Genomic DNA, 21097 nt, shown 5'->3' on the forward strand with positions numbered 1-21097 from the left:
CTATCATAGGCTGGCGTGTAAAACACCCTCTGGGAGGAAGCGTATTGAAAAATAATTAACAAAAGCAAATATTTTATTACCAAATTGCAAAAAAATGGGTTGACAAATACATCAATATGGCACTAGGATCATTGCCACTGGGTACATTCCCCATATGGGAACATTTCCATTGGGTACATTGCCCAGTTTTTTCCTAAGATAATTGGCTACTTCACATTTAACTTATACTTTAATTCAAAAGATAATTAGCTAGCTTACTAGTTAAATGTTACTTGCTACCTATTTTGTTAATGTTTGCATAATTAGAAATTAGTAATCGTTTAAACTGTTATTGGATTGTTGGAGAATGTGAGCTAAACATCTATTTAACTTTTATGTAGATTACATCAATAAATAAATATTTTGTTGATATTTCCACAAACCTAACCTAACCTAACCTAATAAAAATTCATTTTCAATATTTTTTATTTTTATAAAGGCAATGTACCCACCAGCAATGTTCCCACATGGGCAATATTCCCACATGGACAATGTACCAAGTGGCAATGTTCCCACATGGGCAACATTCCCTGTGGCAATTTACCCAGTGGTAATATCCCCACATGGGCAATGTACCCAGTGGAAATGTCCCCACATGGGCAATATTCCCAGTGGCAATGTTCTGCATACGCATCAATATATATCTCTACAACTTCAATAAGAAAATTTGTATTGTAAAAAAATAAAAACTATCTCTCTACACTTCAGTCCCACAATAACTACAATAAAAATAATTTGAGAGAAATAATTATTCTCATGTTTGATACTCCCAAATCTAGTCACCAGGAACAAATTATTCAGTAAGCCACATATCAAAAAAAAAAAAAAAAAAAAGTATAAAAGATAAAAATCCTGCTTCAAATTACCATCCCATTGCATTCCAGATACAAAACCTAAACTGCAAGCATTATCATCCCAACAAAGGCTTTACACTCAAGGTACATAAGAAACCTTCAGGCTAAGAAGAACCCTGCAACATTGTGGTTCACTATCTACACAGTTAGTCAACAGGGTCTGGACATGAATCTCCGACTACCTACTGATAAAGTATACACAACCGTAGGGATTTTTTCACTAAAGTCCACTGCACGAGTATCCTAAGAACTTTCCACAGTAAAAAACTCAAAGTATCTGATCGCAAGCTTGAAATCTCTACACATCACATCCTTCATCAATGCACCCTTCATCTGGCAACCCTTGGCAAGTCGCTTAACATTTTTAATAAAATGTTTACTGGTTGACTTCCTGATCCCATCACAAATACCTTATTAAACGGGGTAATTTCAGGTCCCGTAGCTCTAAACTCCGAAAGGTTGCCCTTAATACTATAGGTTAATAGACATTAGTCAGAGAGGTAAATGTGATGAACATATCTTCTTAATACACTTAATAAATAATAGTAGTAAGAGAATTAACCAAAGCACTCAACTTACAAGTTGCCCAGGTAACATACGACAGTATTTACATTGACTTTATAAAGCATTACCTGATAAGCAGAAAACGTGATGAGAACACAAAAGAGAGGCTGGCTGCCTCCCTCTCTCTTCAAGTCCAAATGGAGATGATGGCCGGGGACACAAGGACCCCAGGCTTCTAAATGGTCTTGGCTAAGACCCATCTCGCCACCCTGACGAAGGACTTCTACAGCTTCATCTGGGCCCAGAGAGCTTGTAGAGAATTCTTTTACATTGACTTAAAGTAATCTTAGATTAGTCTTGAAGTTATTTAAACTTATAATATAAGATTCCTTTCCAAGTGTAAGCTTAGGATAGGTAAGCTGGAAATGAAGCAGAAAAGACACATACTTGTGCATCCCGCCCAGCCAATTGCCGTGACCCCACACCACAACTAATTCTAGGGGCTCCTTAATAGCCTTCAAGAGGGGGAAGGAATATCCACAATGGATAAAGCATAGTTTAGACTTCCTCCAGGGTATTAGTCATGGTGAGAGGGGGAGCTGAGTTCATTCATCATAAAAGAAAGGGGAAGAAACGATTCTTCCCAATTCAGATAGGTCCCGGCAAGGGACTGTGCATGGATGCACAGAGTATGCTAGAAGAATTTACTGCACAACTATACACCATAGTTTTCTGACTAGGGTATGTACTATACCATAGATGTACTGGCTATCGTATATAGCTATACAATAGACACTGCCGGCACAAGGCCAGCAGGGAAGAGGTGACAGTCCACTAAAGTAGTATGATTAGGTGGCGCCAGCAGTGTGACGGCGTGCCGGAATCGCGCCGGGCATCGGCAAATCTCCATCGAGGGGGAACCCTCCCAGCCATCAGTCTATGTGGCAGAGAGAGGGCGAAACCTCAGGTTGATGGCAGATCGCCGGCAAGTCGGCGCCCCCGGCAGTCGGCAAGCAACCGGCGAAGGTATTCCAACACTGACGTCAATCAATGAGACAGAGAGGAAACCGGGCTAAGCTGACGGCTGTTGCCGGCAGGGTAGGGTGGCAGTGGACCGGCACTGATGAGATAGAGAGAAAGGATAGAAGAAGAAAGAGGGAAGGGCTGTAGCTCACTACACAACCTCGTCTTCTTCCGGAAGGAGTGTTCAAATGAAAGGGAGAGGGTAGCAACCTTTCATCCAGCCGCAACAGGACCGGCAGCCGGCTAGAGTTGCAGGTGGCAGCCCAAGGGAGGACCGAAGAACACTCTAAGATAGAGAGGTCTTCCGCCGGCAGACCGACCTGTCGTATGCTATCCCATAGTTCGACTATATGCGGGAAGCCTAGCAGTTCAGACTAACCAACGAAAGGACCAAGCCGACCCCACAACCCGCCGGCACACGGTCGAGTTGTAGAACGGTGAACAGAGGTGTGATGGCTAGGCCAACACTAAAGGACAGAGGGGGGAGGGGCGAGGGTCCTGAGGGGGAGTGTAGGGGAAGGCGTGAGCCCTCACCAACACTCCAGGGGGGGGGGGATTGTTCTGTTTCAGTACCAGCACTATCCCAGGTGTAGGAAGAATTCATTCTCCAGTCTAGGGTAGGTTAGCGCAGTGAAGGTACAGCACAAATGTACCGTCCTAAAGTATAAGAAACAGAATCCCATGGCCTGCCTAACCTAGGCTAGGGAACAAGTCCCCAGACCAGGGAAGGCAGGTGTAGGACAAGTCGCTAGGCCACAGGGAGGAAGGGTCGTAACCCTACAAGGTGTGGACTAGGGGGAAGGGCAGAGCCCCCCACCTTCACCGACCAGAAGAGACCAAGAGGAGAGTTCATTCACCTAATGGGGTAGCTGGGGGGCGAACGACTGGTACTCTGAGGTTCTGTCACAAACTCAAAGCTCATGTACTATGGCTAACAGTGGGGAAAGAAAATACCAGCCTAACCTCACTTGAATACGATTCAAGGCAAGGAGGGCTAGGACGTAGCCTAGGCTACTTCAGAGGGAGGAGATCACCTTGGATAAGGTAACTGGGGAGGTGAGAAAGTATACAAAAGCCCTAGCGTCAGGTTAGGGGCAAGGGAGTCGACTACCAAGATCATCGGAACCCCTTGTATACTTCCTAGAAGGCAAAAAAACATGTGCAATCACTGAATCTTATATGTATAAATGCCTAACATCTTCATTTCGTAAATTAACACTAGGAACACTTATTATATCATGCATGAAAGTAAATAAAAAATGCCTAGGCTATCGAGCCTAGGGGCTAGGCTAGCAATCTAGCATACGAATTTGGCTACCTACATTCGCCGAAAATGAATACTATCGGCATAATATAATTAATTCCTAGCAATGAAGACTAAATAACTAATGCTGATAATTAGTTATAAGACCGGGAATGTTGTTCTGGCTAACTAAATAAAGCATGCGAAGCGAACAACAGCGTCGGCGTCATGACGCCTCCGGTCAAGGCACAACTCCGCCACAAAACACGGTCTTTTAAGATAAAAAGGGCGTTACTATACGGCCAGAGCTGATTTATACAATACAAGAATATGGTACTCAACTTTCCAGAAGAAGGCGAGGCAGAAGATTGCGACATGATGAATTACTTAGCGAACAACTGGGAAAAAGCACCTGGTCATAAATGCTACGTAAGAAGGAATGAGGTAGGCGCGCAAAGGTGACGTCAACCAAGCGGCCAAACATGGCGGCGGTTATGATGTCACAGAGTACCGTAACGGTAACGAGGGAGGAGAACTTAGCAACGGCTCCTCCCATAACTTGCCACACTTCTCCCTCGAAGCGTAAACGCTATGTGGGGTGCAGATAGCTATGTGGCATGTCAAGCATACGTCCCCTGTTATTATACGATATCCTAAAGGGAAACCTTAAGGGTACTCGCGCCAGAAATTAGAATTCTGAGATACCTTTAGTTTAGTTCTCTGGGAATATCTACTGTAGTCATATATACCCTTAGGAAGCTACTGAAGGAACCTTCCATCAGGACGACATGGCTTGAGCCCAAAAAATAAAATAAACATTTCAGGGAAAGAGGATCCCTATATTTTGAGCAATTTTTCGTGGATATATTATGCAACCCAGAGAATAATGTATAGAGAAGAAAAGGTTAGTTTTGCAATTATTCATCTATTCACCATAAAAATTTTCCCTAATCAAAACCCCTGGTTCCTATGGGGTGGCTCAATTACCGTATATATTGGGGTATTTTTATTAATTATTTATTTGCGATGGAAATGAAGGTCATTTTAAAAAAAAAACAGTTTTTCTATATATACACCCCAATCATTTTTATCAGTAAAGTTTGTGCTGCGTATTTCTATAGTACCCAATTATCTATTTCACGAAGATAGTTATAATGTTTGAACTATGGTAGATAAATAATTAGACTGATTTACAAACTCTTTGGTATGAATTACAAGAATTACGCAAAAGAGTATGACTAGAATCGAGTAAGAATACATAGATTGCTCAAAATTAGGAATGCCCAGTTGCCCACCATGTAGCATTGTCTGGTTTACTAGGCTATCGAGGGACTAGCTTAGGCTTATATTATCCTAAACTGGGCAAAAAGCAATCAAGCAGACACCTTCTTCTAGTGTTACCTTTAAACTAAACATATGCAAGACAACTGGCTAGTACAGTGGCAACGTGTTTGCCTAGCAATTGCATGGTGGCAAATCGTTCCCAGCCAGGGACCGTGATTATAAGATGTTTACAGGGGAGGATACGGCTGTGGTTGGGCTCCACAGTGGGGGGTTGGGATTGCCCGGCTGACGTTCTGGTGGGTATCTATTCTGATGAGACTAAAACCAGACACCTTTAACTGACATTACACTAACCGTAGTCTATCTGAACAATTACCAGAAAAAAATATATGCAACTTACTTCAATTATGTTCAACCATAACAGCCAACGATCAAAACTGTAAGTGCAATTTGCAATTGCATTAAACACCCGATTCGTGGTTCCTAATAAGTTTGCGGCCACTCTATCATTTAACAGATAGGTGCAAAGCTTCTAGCTTATAGTCTCAAAATTAAATATATGTAACGGCTCCTCACCTATCCTCCTCCTTAGATTCCTAGACTGGGTTAAGTATGCTTGGGGTGCAGATATCTGTGGTTATCTACGGATACGTCCCTGATTGTACACGATATCTTAGGATAGTCGTTCCGGGGGTTAGAACCCTGTGATACCCGACGGTAATTCTCTTGTAATATCACTCACAGAAATGTTATACAGTAGGAAGCTGCCCGAGGGAACTTCCATCAGGACGACATGGCTATCTCACCCAAAAATAGATTTTTCCTACGTCAAAATCCGTTTCCTTGTAACCGTAAGCAACAGACTTCATGAAAATCTTAGGTTTTATTCTTATCCCATTCGACCTTTAAATAAGTTGGGATTATACCTTGCTTTCAATTTTGGCAACCTATTGTCATAAATTTAGTAGTTTTAAACTATTTTTTACAAAAAAATGTAGTTTATGCTTCCCAGATATACTTCCCCATTTCTGTCTAATTATGTTTAGTTATAACGTATGAGTTCTTGCTCGAAAGTATAATAGTGATGTAAATGCAGTCGTATATTTGTTTTTCTTTCATTTCTTTCTTCCACTTTCTGTATCTTTCTAAGCTCAGTCTACTTTATAATTGTCTTTCAATTTCTCAGTAGGCTACAGGTATCCCACTTTCTGATTTCTTATTTCATTTTTGTCTTGGTCCTTCTTAGTTGCCTTATATCCAGGTGTAATTCTTGAAAGTATTTTGCTGGTTGTTTCCACCAACTTTCTTCTATTTCTTTTATGTCCAAGCTTATTGTTTTCAGTATCCTTTTTTTTCATTCAGGGTAGGATTAATGTTTATGTACTGAAGCCTGTTTTCATGGAAGATGTGCAAATCTCATCCCTTAATATAATGCAAGCTGTACTTTTAGTAGCACCTAATATTTCCCTGTATACCCCATTCTCTATCCTTTGTAGTTTGTCTGGTTCAGTGTTCGTCAAGTTTGTGATAGTCAGTCCATACCGAATGGATAGTAATACTACGCTTTTCCAAAATAATTACGTTATAGCAATTTTTTTTCTATGACTGAATACGTTAGGTTGACTAATATTTTTTCTATCATTTCCCTCTTCTGAGTTTTAAGTGTGCTCCTATTACTTTTAAGTTTAATTCCTAAGTAAGTTAAATTGCAGTCGCCAGCCAAAGTAACTGAAGTAGGAAAGATTCTATATAATGGATCAATGACCGGTTTTGTCTGCAAGATACTCCTTTCAATTTTTATGTTCTTTAAACCGGGTTACCTAGAGGTCCAGTTCTATTTGATGTTTCCAAATTGGAAATTCTTAACACTATACCCAATACTGTATATTATTATGTTAGATACTATCCTCTGCTATTACACTCCCCGTAGATGTCGTGATAATAATTAGAAATACTATAAGCCATAGGTTGAATTAATTAAGGTTTACACATTTTCGAATACTAATGAATGCGTGTGATCGACTAGGCAATCAAATAAAGATAATAACTATTACACTCATATGAGGGAAATAATAGTTATGAGAATCAAATAAGAACAAGTCAAAACAGAATAAAGTTAACTTTAGTCCTCTGTAAAATTCACTTACAGGGAAATCATTGATGGTTTGTTTGTGCTGTATTTAGAAAACAGTTCTTTCAGACGAAATGTATTTTCTAACACAGTATCACGATATGACAGTAACACCCTTGAATTTTCTTCCTTTTGTAAATGCGCCAATTTCACTTGATTATTATTATTATTATTATTATCATCATCATTATTATTATTATTATTATTATTATTATTATTATTATTATTATTATTATTATTATTATTATTATTATTATTATTATTACTACCATTTGCTAAGCTATAACCCTAGTTCGATAAGAAGGATGCTATAAGCCCAAGGGATTATTTATTATTCATTACTCATTTGGTAATATTCCCATTTGAATAATTAGGAAAGCTTGAAATGCATGTATTGTTGATTTCTGTATAAATCATATTGTATCACTAGATCAAATAGGATATTTGCGTTACTTGAAAACTTATGCCCCCAAAAGTATTTCAGGAATTTGGGTCAATCTAGTTTTAAGGAAGAAGATGAGTCTGTTGACAATTGAGCGAACCCAAACGCTGGCGTCAGTTGTGTTCGTTTATGTAAAATCTTGTCTTTACTGCACATTAAAGGTGTAAAAATTATATTAATCAGGTAGCCTAAATATTGTATTAACATAATTGAAGTTACTATTTATGAGATGCTAATACTTATTCACATTACCATTAAAAATTTGTATAAATAATCATATTAAAAAAAAGTAGTTTCGAACATTGTAATTCCAGATGATTTTGACGTTGACTTGAATCGTGTGAACAGAATTGATTGACGTGGTAAACTGTTATTGTCTTTTCTAACTGGAACTATAACTTTACTAGCATTTCATTGAATCTTGATTGAAGTCTTAATCTGGGTCAAAGTTTTACATATATCTTGTAACTTAAAAAACTAGGTATGCTAGTACTTACAGTCCTGTAATATTTTGGAGGTTTTCTGATTACTAACCATTACTGGGAGACATGGCATTGTACAGATAGTGTGTAGGAAAGATGGTCATGATTATTTTTCACGCATCTAATCGTTGTTTAGCACTCTAAATGCAAATTATTTTTTTTAACTGACCCAATTTCCTACAGGGGCATTACTAAACAGGTTTCTTCCCTTGAGCACTCCCTACTTCGCCTTCTACCTCATCCCACTTGCTAGAATTCCTTCATCTTCCTGTCCAACCCCTTTCAACTTCAATTGATTACTTATTTGGATGATTACTTTTGAGTTGGTTGCTATGGATCTTGTGAGTCTCCCTACAACCAGTACTGCTTTAATGGGGGGTCTGATGGTAGTCAACCAATGTTCCATGTGGGTGCTGGCATACTCATAAGGATTAAGAGGAGATGCATGATATGCCTAGTACTTGGAGGCAGGGTTTTCTAGTTATTCTGCATGAACCAGTGTGGCTATTGCATTTTCCATGAATTTACTGAGTCTGAGAAGTACAATGTTGTACATGTGAAAATAACTCCATTTAAACCTTCCAATAATGGTGCACGGGAAAAGGGTAAACTGCTTGTAATCCAATTGAGGATATACAGGAAGGTGCTCATAATGTTGTCAGTGTCCTGTTGCTTCAAGATGAAACAAGAGACCCATGGGCTGAAGGTTATCCTCCGTACAGACCGTTCAAGGAGGGTTCTTTGGTTCTGAAGAAGGTGCACCTGTTGGGACACATTCTGATGAACAAGGTCATCCCTAGGTTTAAGGGAGTATTCCATGCTAGTAAGGTACATGAAAATAATGTCACCTATGAGCTGGGAAGACTGAGTGATGGTGAACTGGTGAAGGTTCAATATATTCAGCTAAAAGGATGGCCGTAGCCCCCTGCCTATCTCAGGAGACACTTCCTTTAGTACTCGAAGGGTCTTAACAACCCCGTAACAGAGACTTGGGATAGGTTAGGGCATGTTGATACTAGTCTTACTCCGTCTAATATCTCAGATAGGCCTAGTTCTGATTCTAAAAGTGATGGTAACTTTTTGGTGTGGCTACTGTTGTTGCATCCTATCTTTTGTCTGAAGATTGCAGCAATTCTGTATGACAAAGGAAAAGTTACAGACTTTCAAAATATTTTATTCAGCCCAAGAACATCCTCAAGTCAGACAGGACCGATAGAAATAAAGTACTGGACGCTTAGTTATACAGAACTCTTTACATTCATGCCCAACCCTCTATTCTTTACCACTCCCTTCACTTCCCCCAACACTTTGGATCCTTCATTCACTCTCTGACGTACGTCTGCTTCCAATCCACCATTTGCTGCAACAACAGACCCCAAATACAGTACTTAAACTGATCCACCTCCTCAAGTATCTCCATTCAACATGACATTCCACCTCGCACCACCTTCCCTTCTCGTACATCTCATAACCTTACTCTTACCCACATTAACTCTCAACTTCCTTTTCTCACATACCCTTCCAAATTCTGTCACTTATCAGCCAAGCTTCTCTTCCGTGTCTGCAACCAGTGCAGTATCATCCGCAAACAACAACTGATTTACCTCCCATTCATGATCATTGTCGTCTACCAGTTTCAATCCTTGTCCAAGCACTCGAGCATTCACCTCTCTCACCACTCCATCAACATAAAAGTTAAACAACCATGGCGACATCACACATCCCTGTCTCAGCCCCACTCTCACCGGAAACCAATCACTCACTTCATTTCCTATTATAACACATGCTTTACTACCTTTGTAGAAACTTTTCACTGCTTGTAACAACCTTCCACCATTTCCGTATAACCTCATCACATTCTACATCCCTTTCCTATCAACTCTATCATACACTTTCTCCAGATCCATAAACGCGACATACACCTCCTTACCTTTTGCTAAATATTTCTTGCATGTCTGCCTAACTGTAAAAATCTGATTGTTCCGATGCAATATACAAACCTCGTAATCATTTGATATAGGAATTCGCTTCAGCACAGCTGAAACAGCCTAAGAGAAAGAAAACCAGGCAGTTGTGCTGATTGGTTGGCTGGCGGTATAGGGCTGAGCTTAGCTCCCCCCCCCCACCACCAGCCCGCTTTCCTCATTCACTCGCTTCGGCTTAACGTGGATGATTGTACTACTCTCCACTCTCTACGCTGCAGCCTTTTTCCTTCTCTTGTACTTGTGTATTAGTAGTTGTGTGAATTGTAATGGACGAGAAAATTACTTGTAAGATGCGATGTTGTGTAGGCCGTGGCGGGCGCTGCAGTAGGTGGCTTTCGTCACCTTCTGTAGACCCGCACACGCTCTGCCCAACATGCAGGGGAAAACCTTGATCTCAAGGTTCTCCTTGCCGTGAGTGTGAATTCTGGCAGCCCTTGTAGAGGCAAGGTTTTGAGAATCGACGCAAATATCGCCGGAATCCTAAAGCTTCTTCTGCTTCGGAGAGCTCGCCTCTTTCGAAGAAGAAAAGTAGGGAGCCGGTGCAAAGTGTGTCGTGTCAAGAAACTACCACAGGGAAGTCTGCTCACGCCCTCTCCGAATCGGAGGAGTGTGTGAGTATGATTTTGGGAAGCTCGGATTCACAGCCTGTTGGGGATTTTTCGGGTTTCGCTGGGAAAGCCGGGTGACCTTATCCCTCCCGCTACTTTGGCGATCTCAAGGGACACCCGATAGATTGTTGTACCGTCTGATACAGATGAAGATACGTTACCTGAAAAGATGGGGGAACTTTGGGTGTCTCTCGGATTATCAGGTAAGCCTGACTTGGATTTGTTAAAGTTCCGTTTAACTCTGGCGAACGAGATTGAACAACATTTGAATGACCCGGTTAATGATGGAAACATGAATGTATCCGATTTTGCAACTTTATCAACTCCCATGTTCCCTGATGCCCCTGTTGTTGCTGACCATGTTCCTGTTAAAGCGTTTGTTCCTGGCAAAATGCAAACATTTTACAAAGGTAAAATAACTGCTGGACTCCCTGTTAAAACAAGGGAGATTAAGGTTTTAAACAGAGATTTCTTTAACCACTGCTGGCAAAACCTTTACAGCTTCGCCCGCAAGTCTGTTAAAATTAAAATCTGCCAAAACTCCTACAGAGAAAATAGGTTTTTCAGGTTCACCAAGTTCACCGACCACGGCTCTAACTACGGACATGGCTCAGGTTGTTCATCCTCGTCCAGTGTCATCTGCTGTTGCCTCGACCACCGTTCCAGTATCTCGGAGGGGGCACAAGAAGAGGAAGCGTGGGCTGTATTCCTCTCCTAGTTCTTCCTCCTCTCTCTCCTTCTTTTCGTCTTCATCTTCTGACTCTGACTCTTCTCCCCCAAGGAGAAAGAGGAAGGGGAAGAAGAGAAAAGCGAGGAAGGCCAGTCACAGTCAAAGGGACATGACACCCCTAGACATCTCCTTTGGAGGATGAGGGCGACGTGCGAGATTCCCGTGTTCCCCGTGCTAGTGGGATTGTTCACGGTGAATCTTGCGCAAGGCCTCCATGCACGACAACCGCGCTCGAGGGCGTAGGTATCGTCTCCCAGAGCATGGTGACAGGGTCCTCGGGCCCCCGAGCTACTGCTCAGACTCGAATTGAACCGCTCTTGAGAGGGGAAGTGAGAGTCCTGGCTTCAGCACGAGAAACCTCAGCTGTGGTCTCTCGTAAAGAATCCGTGGTACGCACAACTACCTCCATGGGGGTAGCCACGCGGACCGACTCCACGACTCGTGTGTTGCATGATCAGGGAGCAGGCCCAGACAGCCGTGCACTTGACCCGCGCGACTTGGGCCCGGCATGGAGCCACTTCGCGGCCAGGCCGTGACATGGGGGCCGGTCGTGCACGACCAAGCTAGCTTTTGCGCATACCAGCTGCGCGAGATGAAGCCAACCCTCATGCTTTCTGGCCATGTAACAGGGGAGACCGCGTGCACCTCTCGCATGACCAACCTGTCTACACCTCCTGGTGTGAGCGCTGCAGTTCCCAGCAACCCTGCTCGCGCTCGAGCTTCTTGGGGCTCGCAGCGAACAGCCATGCACTCGGTCGCACTGGGAACCTGGATGCATTCCGTTGGGGATGAACCATGCTAGGGTCCTTCCTTGACTCCTGAATACACGCCTGGTTCGGTCTTAGGGCCAGAGCGAGGGTATTCATGGGGATATCATCACCCGTGCAGCATGTCGCTTCCCCTACACCTACGGATGTAGCGGGACCGAGGGATCAGCCACTTCCACGGCCTTCACCGGCCGTGGAGACGGAAGATCTCGAGGTGGAGTCGCCGTTCCTAGAGGTCATTAACCTCATGCCTGAGATTAATGGCCTCAGGGGTCCTCCTGCGGTAGTGTCTGAGGATAAGTGTACAGCCTTGGAGATCCTATGGGGAGCTCCCGAAGGTAGTTCACAGCCCATCACACTATCCTGGTCAAGACAGGCTGCTCGAGCATTGGACCGAGTGAGTGACCAGATTTCAGGACCTGGTGACTCGCTTAGGAGCCAAGGTTTGAACAAGTTTCTCCTTCAACCACTCCAGCGACAGAAGAGGAACTATGTCACAGAGTCTTGTGTGCCTTGTCCTCTCCCTTCGACCCCGCGGTCGAAGCGCTTGCTGGGGGTTCCTCGGTCGAGAGCTTGAAATCCCAGATTGTCTCCTTCTCGGCCTCTGAGATTTCAACTATGGAGTTCATCTCTGTAGCTGCTTTCAATGCTGCTTCATGGCTCAACCACTGGTGTTGTACGGCCACAGTGTTCACACGGAACACCGAGCTCGCTATCCCCGAACACATGGAGCAGTACAGGAACCTAGCTTTGTCTGATGGGAAAGCTGTTGCTTTTCTCTTGGACCAGCTTGCTACCCAGTAAGCCAATCTCATCCTCAAAAAACACGAGGCAGTAGCTGCTCTTTTGGCGAGACAGATTGGTTCAGGAGAGGCCCTGGCACTCAGGAACACTCCTATTAGAGCTGCAACCTCTCTCTTTCCACCAGAGGAAGTTCGGGGCGTGTGGGATAGATAGTGCCTCGACTCAAAGGACTCTATTATCCACCAGGCGCAGGCTGTGAGTTTCAAGGGACCTGGTCCCGCGAAACCGTCCGCAGCCAGGCCAAGTCAGGCCAAGCCCAGGGGAAGTAGCAAGGGTACCGCTGGTCGTGCTCCTGCTGCTCTTGTGCAGATGAGACCTGCTCCTGTTCAGATGGGTTCTGCCCTGAAACAAACCTTTGAGTCTCTCGGGAACTCCTCCACGTCTTGGAAAGAACAGGGGCAAGCGAGGGAAAGGGAAACGCTGAGTTTGGCTTTCCCCTTCTCATGCTGCCGGAGGTAGGGGAATGCCTATCGCGCCATTAGGCGATGTGGCAGCACCTCGGGACTGAGGAATGGGTTGTGTTGACCCTTTCAGTAGCGTTCCACATGTATGCTACGACATTGCCGAGGGCTCTGGCCTTGGAGGCGGAGGTCCAGGAAATGTTGGAAAAGGATTCGCTAGAAGTCATACACGATCAGTCACCAGGGTTCTACTGTCATCTCTTCCTTGTCGAGAAGGCGACAGGAGGTTGGAGACCGATCATCGACCTTTCGCCATTGAACAAGTTTGTTCAGCAAACTGCGTTCAAGATGCTGACAGTTCGCACTGCGCTGTCAGCCATCAGGCAGTACGACTTCACGCTTTCGATAGACTTGAAGGACGCGTACTTTCAAGTACCAGTTCATCGGTCGTCCCGAAACTACCTCTAATTCATCTTCCAGGGCACGGTGTACCAGTTCAAATCCTGTGCTTTGGACTGTGCGCAGCTTCCCGAGTGTTCACGTGAGTGTTCACAGCGGTAGCAGCTTGGGCCCAGTCAAGGGGCATCCGCCTACTGATGTACCTTGACGATTGGCTGATTCTCGTTCCCTTGCAGGAGCAATTGATTCAGGATCAAGACTTGCTTCTGGCAGTGGTGAACTACGAGAAGTCGTGCCTCATTCCCAAGCAGATGGTGAAGTATCTGGGAATGCTGATCGACTCGGCAGCAGCTTGTGTTCTTCCCTCGGAAGAACGGATCAGCAGACTCAGAGAGGTTGCACAGCCATTCCTGTCGTAGGAACAACTTCCAGCCCTCCAGTGGCAAGCTCTTCTAGGTCACCTCTCCTCGCTGGAGAAGTTCGTTCCTTTTGGGTGGATCCATCTCCACTCTCTTCAGTGGTGTCTGAAGGAGCAGTGGTCGGCAGCCACCTATCCTGCCTCTCGTCCAGTCCTCATGGAACGCGAGGTAAGGGAGGATCTCCTTTGGTGGCTAAACAAGGAGAACCTCCTGAGAGGGTTTCTTATAAACCCTCCTCCATCTCAGTTACGTCTGTTCACAGATGCGTCCACGGAAGGTTGGGGTGCACACCTGGACGACTTAGTCGTGTCAGGTGTGTGGTCGGAAGAGGAGAAACACCTGCACTTCAACGTGCTGGAAATGATGGCAGTCTCGAGAGCACTCTTTCATTTCCATGCCTGTTTGAGAGAGCACTCAGTAGTGCTGATGAGCGACAACACATCCGTGGTCCCGTCCATCAACAAGTAAGGGGGTATGCTCTCACGTCCCTTGCAGCAGTTGACGAGGCAGGTGTTTCTTGGGCAGAGAGTCAACACGTAACCTTGTCAGGCAGGAACATTCCAGGCAAGAGAAATGTTCTGGCAGATGCCCTAAGTTGCAGAAACCAGAAAATAGGGGCAGAATGGTCTCTTCACCCTTGGGTAGCGAGTCGAGTGCTCCACCTCTGGGGAGAACCATGCATCGACCTATTCGCAACACGGCACAACGCCAAGCTTCCCGTGTTTTACTCTCCAGTACCAGACCCCGCAGCTGTGTTCGAGGACGTACTGCAACATCCTTGGGATCTATGGATTGCTACGCGTTTCCCCCCTTTTGCTTGCTTTGCGCAGTACTGTCCCAGGTCCTAGTAACCCCAGGACTCAGGATGACTCTCATTGCTCCACTATGGCCACACATGGAGTGGTTTCCAGATCTGTTGTCGCTCCTGGTCGTTGAGGCACCGAGAGAGCTACCATACTGGCCCAATCTCCATCGGCAACCCTTGTCGAACAGGAACCACCAGGCGGTGTAGTCGCTCAGACTTCATGCGTGGAGACTATCCAGCATCTCCTCAGAACGCGAGGCTTTTCGCGACTCGTTGCGAGAGAGATGTCTGGGTACCTTAGAAGATCCTCCTCAGTCTACTAGGGGAAACGGTTGGTCTTTTGTGATTGGTGTAGTGGAAGGGGTATCTCTCCGTTCGGAGCGTCTCTTGCTCAGATCGCAGACTTCCTAGTCTTTCTTCGCAGAGATAAGTTCTTTTCGGTTCTGCCATTAAAGGGTACAGGTTTGCCCTTGCATTGGTGTTCCGTCTGAAGGGCAGAGATATCTCCAATGCCCTAGAGATTTCTATGCTCATTAAGAACTTCGAACAGTTCTTGGTTCTCTTACTCGTGCTCCGTACGAACTCTTGAGTCATGCCTATGACATGCACTTGACCCTTAAGACTGTTTTTCTGCTAGCCTTAGCATTGGCGAAGAGAGTTGGGGAGTTACACGACCTCTCTTGTAATGTCACTCACGCAGAGGGTTGGAAGGAGACCTCCTTGAGTTTTGTGCCAGAGTTTGTGGCCAAGACTCAGAACCCAGCGATCCACGATCCCAGGTTCGAGGCCTTCACTATTCCTTCCATACCGGATGCGGCGAGTGGCGGTTCAGGTGAGAGGCTTCTCTGTCCCATCAGGTGTCTCCGGCGCTATCTTAAGCAAACTCGGTATCTCAGACCTGAATGTCGATGACTCTTCGTTAGCACCGGCAGAGCCAAAAGGGAGGTGTCGAGGAACATGGTATCCTTCTGGATCCGTCTGCAAGGCGTATGAGACTTCCTCAAGAGTCCAAACACCAGCGAGGGTTAAAGCTCACAAGATCAGGGGCATTGCCCCCACACTTGCTTTCAAGAGAAATCTTGCAGTGGGCCAAGTGCTGAAGGCTGGCATTTAGAAACGCCAGACCACCTTTATGGCCTTTTACTTTGGGGAGTTTACGCACAAGTCCTTGGACACCCTTGTTCTTGGCCCTGTGGTAGCGGCTCAAGCTATTGTCTGACCTCTCCAGTTCCTCCGGGACAGGGAATTCCCTTGTCTTGATTTTATGGTATGTTTTGGCAGTGTGAAAGCAGTCTGCATGTGATCTGCCTTTCTCTCTATCTCCTCCCTTGGAGTTCCATACATCAAGACAAGTCTTCCCAGGTAAGATTGCTATAGTTTGTTTACAGGTATTCTCCCCCCGTCTTCTGCTAGGCAAGGAAGACGGTGTATGTATAAACCCTTTGCCTTTTGGTTTTGGAGGTTCATCCAGTCACTGTGACCCTAGGGTCGAGTGTCTCACACATTCACGCGCTCAGGTCGTGCGATGCTCTTACACATCGCGCGGCGGCTCCCAGTCTCTCAGACCCCTCCATCATCATGTCGGGTCAAGAGACAAGCGTAGGTGGATTTAGTCCTCTGCGCTCATTCAAGACCAGGTCTATATCCGGGCAGTTAGCTGTCCACAAGCAGCAAAGGCAGACCTCCCACCAACCAGTGAGTCTTCCTATATTAAATGATTACGAGGTTTGTATATCATGTCAGAACAAATGACAATTTGTCCTAAATTGTATTTGTTCCGTAACTGGAATACAAACCATGCTATTTAATAGGGATATTACTTTCGGCGTAGCTGAAATGACGAGCCATTAAAATTTAACGAGGGTTTACTACCCACACCGCTATTTAGCGGGGGTAGGGGAGGGTAGCTTGCTACCCCCCCCCCCACACACACACACACACACACACCTGTGCTTGAATTCACTTTGCTCTCGGCTCGGATGATAGTCGGACGTGTCCGCTGTCATACTCGCCGCTCATTGGCAGCCATTAATGCTTTTTTTGCTTTCTCTTTTTGACCGTTTTGTGTGTGAAGTTGGCCTCTGCTATTATGCGCACCTGTCCTGGATTACCCGACCGTCCCTGTGGAACATTCATGTCGGCGGTCGAGACAGACCCTCACGCCCTTTGCCCTTCCTGTAGAGGTCAACTGTGTGATAGCGATAATAAGTGTAGTGAGTGCAGGGAGTGGTCTACCTCCCATTGGGAGAGGTTTTCGCGGCGACGGAAGAAAAAGTCCAGACGGGATATTTCTCCTTCGAAGGTTTCTTTGAAAGGAGAAAAACCCAAGGCCTCTTCTTCCGTTGCTCAAACCTCCTCCGAAGCTCCCACTCGGTCGGTCTCTTTCGAGAGACTGTTGAGTGGTAGGGTAGACCGTTGTACTGTTTTCCAAACTCGGGGTTTGAGAGATAGCGTTGCTTCCCCTAGAGAAGCAGCTCCACCTCCCCCCCGGGGGAGGATTTATCACTAATCTCTCTTTTTCAGCTTTGGTCTTCCTTGGGGCGTGAGGGTTCGCCCTCCAAGAAAGTCTTACTTGACTACATCCGATTGGGTGCCGCTGTCAAGCAATCGCCGCTTCCGGCAGAGGTTGATCCTCTGTCGATTGTCGACGTTGTGGTGTCAGAGGTATCCAATGCGGTATTACCCATCACCTCTGCCTCTTCAAACCCTACAGTAGCTGACGGCTTAGTTTCTCCCGTTCCTGTTCAACCAACGAGGGAGAAACTAAGTCCAACTGTCTCTCCCTCTAGTGTTTCTTCCCCTCGGGGAGTTCACTTACAGACTCCTCTTCGGAGGACTGCAGAAGGTCAGCTTGCTGATCCCACGGCCCCCAGAGGGCGTATTCGTCGCAAGGCTCGCCTTCCTCTTCGCCAGAGGTGAGGAGGCGCCTCTTTGGTTCTACTTCTTCGTTGCAGTCCCCCGCAGAGGAGCCTCGTTATCGATCACCGACTGTTCCTGCTTTGGTCCTGGACCTCTCTGCGGATCGTTCGTGATCCACTTCGGTGGAAGGTCGTCCTTTCAAAGGACACGTCGACCTTCCACCCGTCAGACCTGTCGACCTGCCGTCGCCTTTCCTGGATGCTGATGCACGCTACGCGCCAACGAAACCTGACCTCCACGCTCGTCAGGCCTTGTCATCTAACCCTAATACAGGGCATCAAGGGCGTATGCGCCAACGCCCGCATACTTCCCTCACGCGCTATGCATGCAATTCTGAGCATACGCGCCCAAGTTCTCCAGCGCGCCAGGCTTTGCCTGAGCAAGCGCGCCCACGCCCAACGAGGCAACCCTCACTTGCGCGCCATCAACCTCCTGCGCGCCAGTGCTCTCCTGTACGCCAGCGCTCTCCTGTACACCAGCGCTCTTCTACTCGCCAGTGATCTCCTGCGCGCCAGCGCTCGCCAGCACCCACGCCCAGCAGTCATCTCTCCTGCGCACCCACGATCTTCTGATCTGGGCGCTGTTGGGAAGTCTAAAGTGACTTCTCCCACGCGCCAGCACTCGCCTATGCGCCAGCTTTCAACAGCGCGCCAGCGCGCCGACACGCGCATTCACCTGCACGCATCCATGAGTATACGTGCAGGCGTTCCGCGCGCCCTCGCCCATCCTCTCCTGCAGTTGCGCGCCACCATTCCGACGCGCGCCAGGGGTATCTCTCCTGCGTGGGCTCCCCCTACGGCTTCTTCAGGGGCGCGCAAACTCTCGCCCGCGCATTCAACGCCCTGATCCTGCGCGTGCGCCAACAGTCTCCTGCACGCTCGCCTGTGCGCCCACAGTCTCCCGCGCGCGCTCCTGTGCGCCATCACTCTCCCGCGCGCGATTCCTGGTATTCTCCATCGCGCGAGCACCATTACGCGCCCCCTCGCGAGCTTCAATATCCTCTCGTGCTTGAGACTGCTGAACAACGCATGGCAAGGTCGCCATTGCCTCATTCCCCTCTCCGTAAACGCATAACAGCGCGTATTGTGGCGGAAGGGAAACATCCGGAGGGGTCCAGGATCCCTAAGCCTTTCCAGGCGAACCCACCTATGGGAACTCCTCCCAGGGATCCTTCTATCCCTGTCCCTTCAAAGGGGGTGTCTGACAGCGCATCTGTTAGCCAACAGCCTTGGTTCGGTGCACTAATCAGAGCAGTTACACAGGCGTTCAAGCCTGTTTTCTCTGAATTAGGTCACAGATCCTTGGCTGTCCCTACCCCTCTGAAGAGAAAAAGAGGAGTTCCGGACGCGGTAACTTCTCCAAGGGCTAAGTTGACTCCACGCAAGCCTTCGAGGCAGGTTCCTTCACTTCCCCAGACTTTCTCTCCTTCCCTGTCAGAAGGGGAATCACGTGAGGTGAGACTTTCCCCCATCTCACCAATGAGGGAAACATCTCCTCGCGCTGAGAGGTCTTCTCAGGTGGGGGCTGGAAGGAACTTACCATCTTCGATGTTAGAGTCCTACATCCTTCCCAAGGAGGAATCTAAGGACTCTAAGACTTTACTAAAGTCCTCTACAAGACCAAGGACGGAGCCAACTAGTCACTCGGAGAACGTCCGCGACTCTGCCCAAGAAGAGCCTTTTGGGGACAGATGACTTCGCTGCAAGTCCTATGTCAGGAGAACAGCAAGAGTCAGAACATGTGTTTTGGCAAGTTCTGGCTCTAATGAGGGCTCTCAATGGGTTTTCCGACCCAGAGATCCCTCCTCGAGAGGGCAAGGACACAGTCTTGGACCATGTATTCGGTATTCAGAAACCCTCTAAGACCAGTGCAGCTCTGCCCTGGTCTCAGGGGGTTAAGAGTACCAAAGACAAGATCACTGTACAGCTCTCCGAGATGTCCTCCTCCAACCGTTCCATTGCCGCCAACAAGCTCCTTCCACCTCGCATACAGCAGAGGAGGTACTTTGAGATCTTGGAGGAGCCTTGTTTAGCTCTTCCTCTCCACCACTCGTTGGAAGAGCTTACCAGGGGAGTCCCTCTTGAGAGACTCTCCAACCGGCAGGTCTCGTTCTTGGTAACCGAGATCCTTAACCAGGAGAAGGTTGCAAAGTGTGGTATGCAAGCCACGATCTGATTAGGGACCTTAGGTATCCTGATACGCTCGGAGGATTTCTCCAAAGAACGTACCAGGAAAGCTATGTAGACGTTCCTACTCTCAGGCACTCGCACGATTGAGTTATTGGCCCATCAAGTCTCGAACTTGTGGGCAAACACCATCCTGAAACGTCGGGATGCGGTAGCTGAGAGATTCCATCAGAAGGTCCCTAGCACCGAGATCAATAGGCTCAGACATTCTTCCTTAGAAGGATCCATCCTGTTTGAGCCTAAGGATGTGGAACAGGCTGCTGAGAGGTGGAGGAAGTCTCACCAAGACTCCCTCTTTCATAGGGCTTTGACATCTAAGCCCTATAAGCCTCCAGCACCCCAGCAGTCCCGTCCAACCAAGACCTCTAAATCACCGACAGCAGCGAAGACAGTGGTGTCTAAGCCCTTTCCTGTCAAGGATGGGAAAGGCGAAAAGTTCTCCAGGGGAGGTAAGATTCCTAGAGGGAGCAGCCGAGGCCGCAAACTCTAGGATTGGCAGTCCCCCTGCATGTCCACCAGTGGGGGGATGCCTACAAAGTTGCTCAGACAGGTGGCAGCAACTCTGGGCCAATTTCTGGACGATTTCTTTAATCAGTCAGGGATATCGAGTCCCGTTCACAACATCTCTACCTCCCCTGACGACGAATCCAGTGTCATTGAGCTCCCTTGCCATGGGATCGGCAAGGGGGCAAGCCCTTCGGGCAGAAGTCCAGACCCTGTTGAAGAAGGGCGCTCTCCAAGAGGTCCTCGACGAGTCTCCAGGCTTCTTCAGTCGACTCTTTCTTGTAAAGAAGGCGTCTGGAGGTTGGAGACCAGTCATCGACCTCTCAGCTCTGAACAAGTTTGTCAAACAAACTCCGTTCAGCATGGAGACGGCAGACACAGTCAGACTAGCAGTGAGACCGCAAGACTTCATGTGTACACTGGATCTAAAGGACGCGTACTTCCAGATCCTAGTCCATACGTCTTCAAGGAAGTACTTAAGATTCATCCTAGACAAGAAAAGGTACCAGTTCAAGGTGCTGTGCTTCGGTGTCTCCACAGCACCACAGGTTTTCACCAGAGTGTTCAC

The 21097-nt window shown here is 46.8% G+C and overlaps 2 protein-coding genes across 4 annotated transcripts in view; one reads left to right on the top strand and one right to left on the bottom strand.

Annotated features, from left to right (window-relative positions):
• The window catches only part of LOC137657752 (ribonuclease P protein subunit p25-like protein), an 86336-nt gene extending 80870 nt beyond the window's left edge, over nt 1–5466 (bottom strand). The window contains exon 1 of the mRNA XM_068392223.1: nt 5348–5466. Coding sequence (XP_068248324.1) covers nt 5348 — 1 coding nt within the window. The 5' untranslated portion in view covers nt 5349–5466. The remainder of the gene's footprint in view (nt 1–5347) is intronic.
• A 2155-nt stretch (nt 5467–7621) lies between these two features.
• Nucleotides 7622–21097, top strand: part of LOC137657753 (protein-serine O-palmitoleoyltransferase porcupine-like) — a 211150-nt gene continuing 197674 nt past the window's right edge. Inside the window, exon 1 of one of the 3 annotated variants that reach the window (XM_068392227.1) lies at nt 7622–7703. The gene's annotated coding sequence lies outside the window, so the exon portion shown is untranslated. Of the gene's footprint in view, nt 7704–7823; nt 8002–21097 lie in introns of those variants that run through there. The other 2 variants (XM_068392224.1, XM_068392225.1) reach the window with 2 other exon arrangements.

This window comes from Palaemon carinicauda, chromosome 18 (genome assembly GCF_036898095.1).
Source record: "Palaemon carinicauda isolate YSFRI2023 chromosome 18, ASM3689809v2, whole genome shotgun sequence".
Classification (NCBI taxonomy): Eukaryota; Metazoa; Arthropoda; class Malacostraca; order Decapoda; family Palaemonidae; genus Palaemon; species Palaemon carinicauda.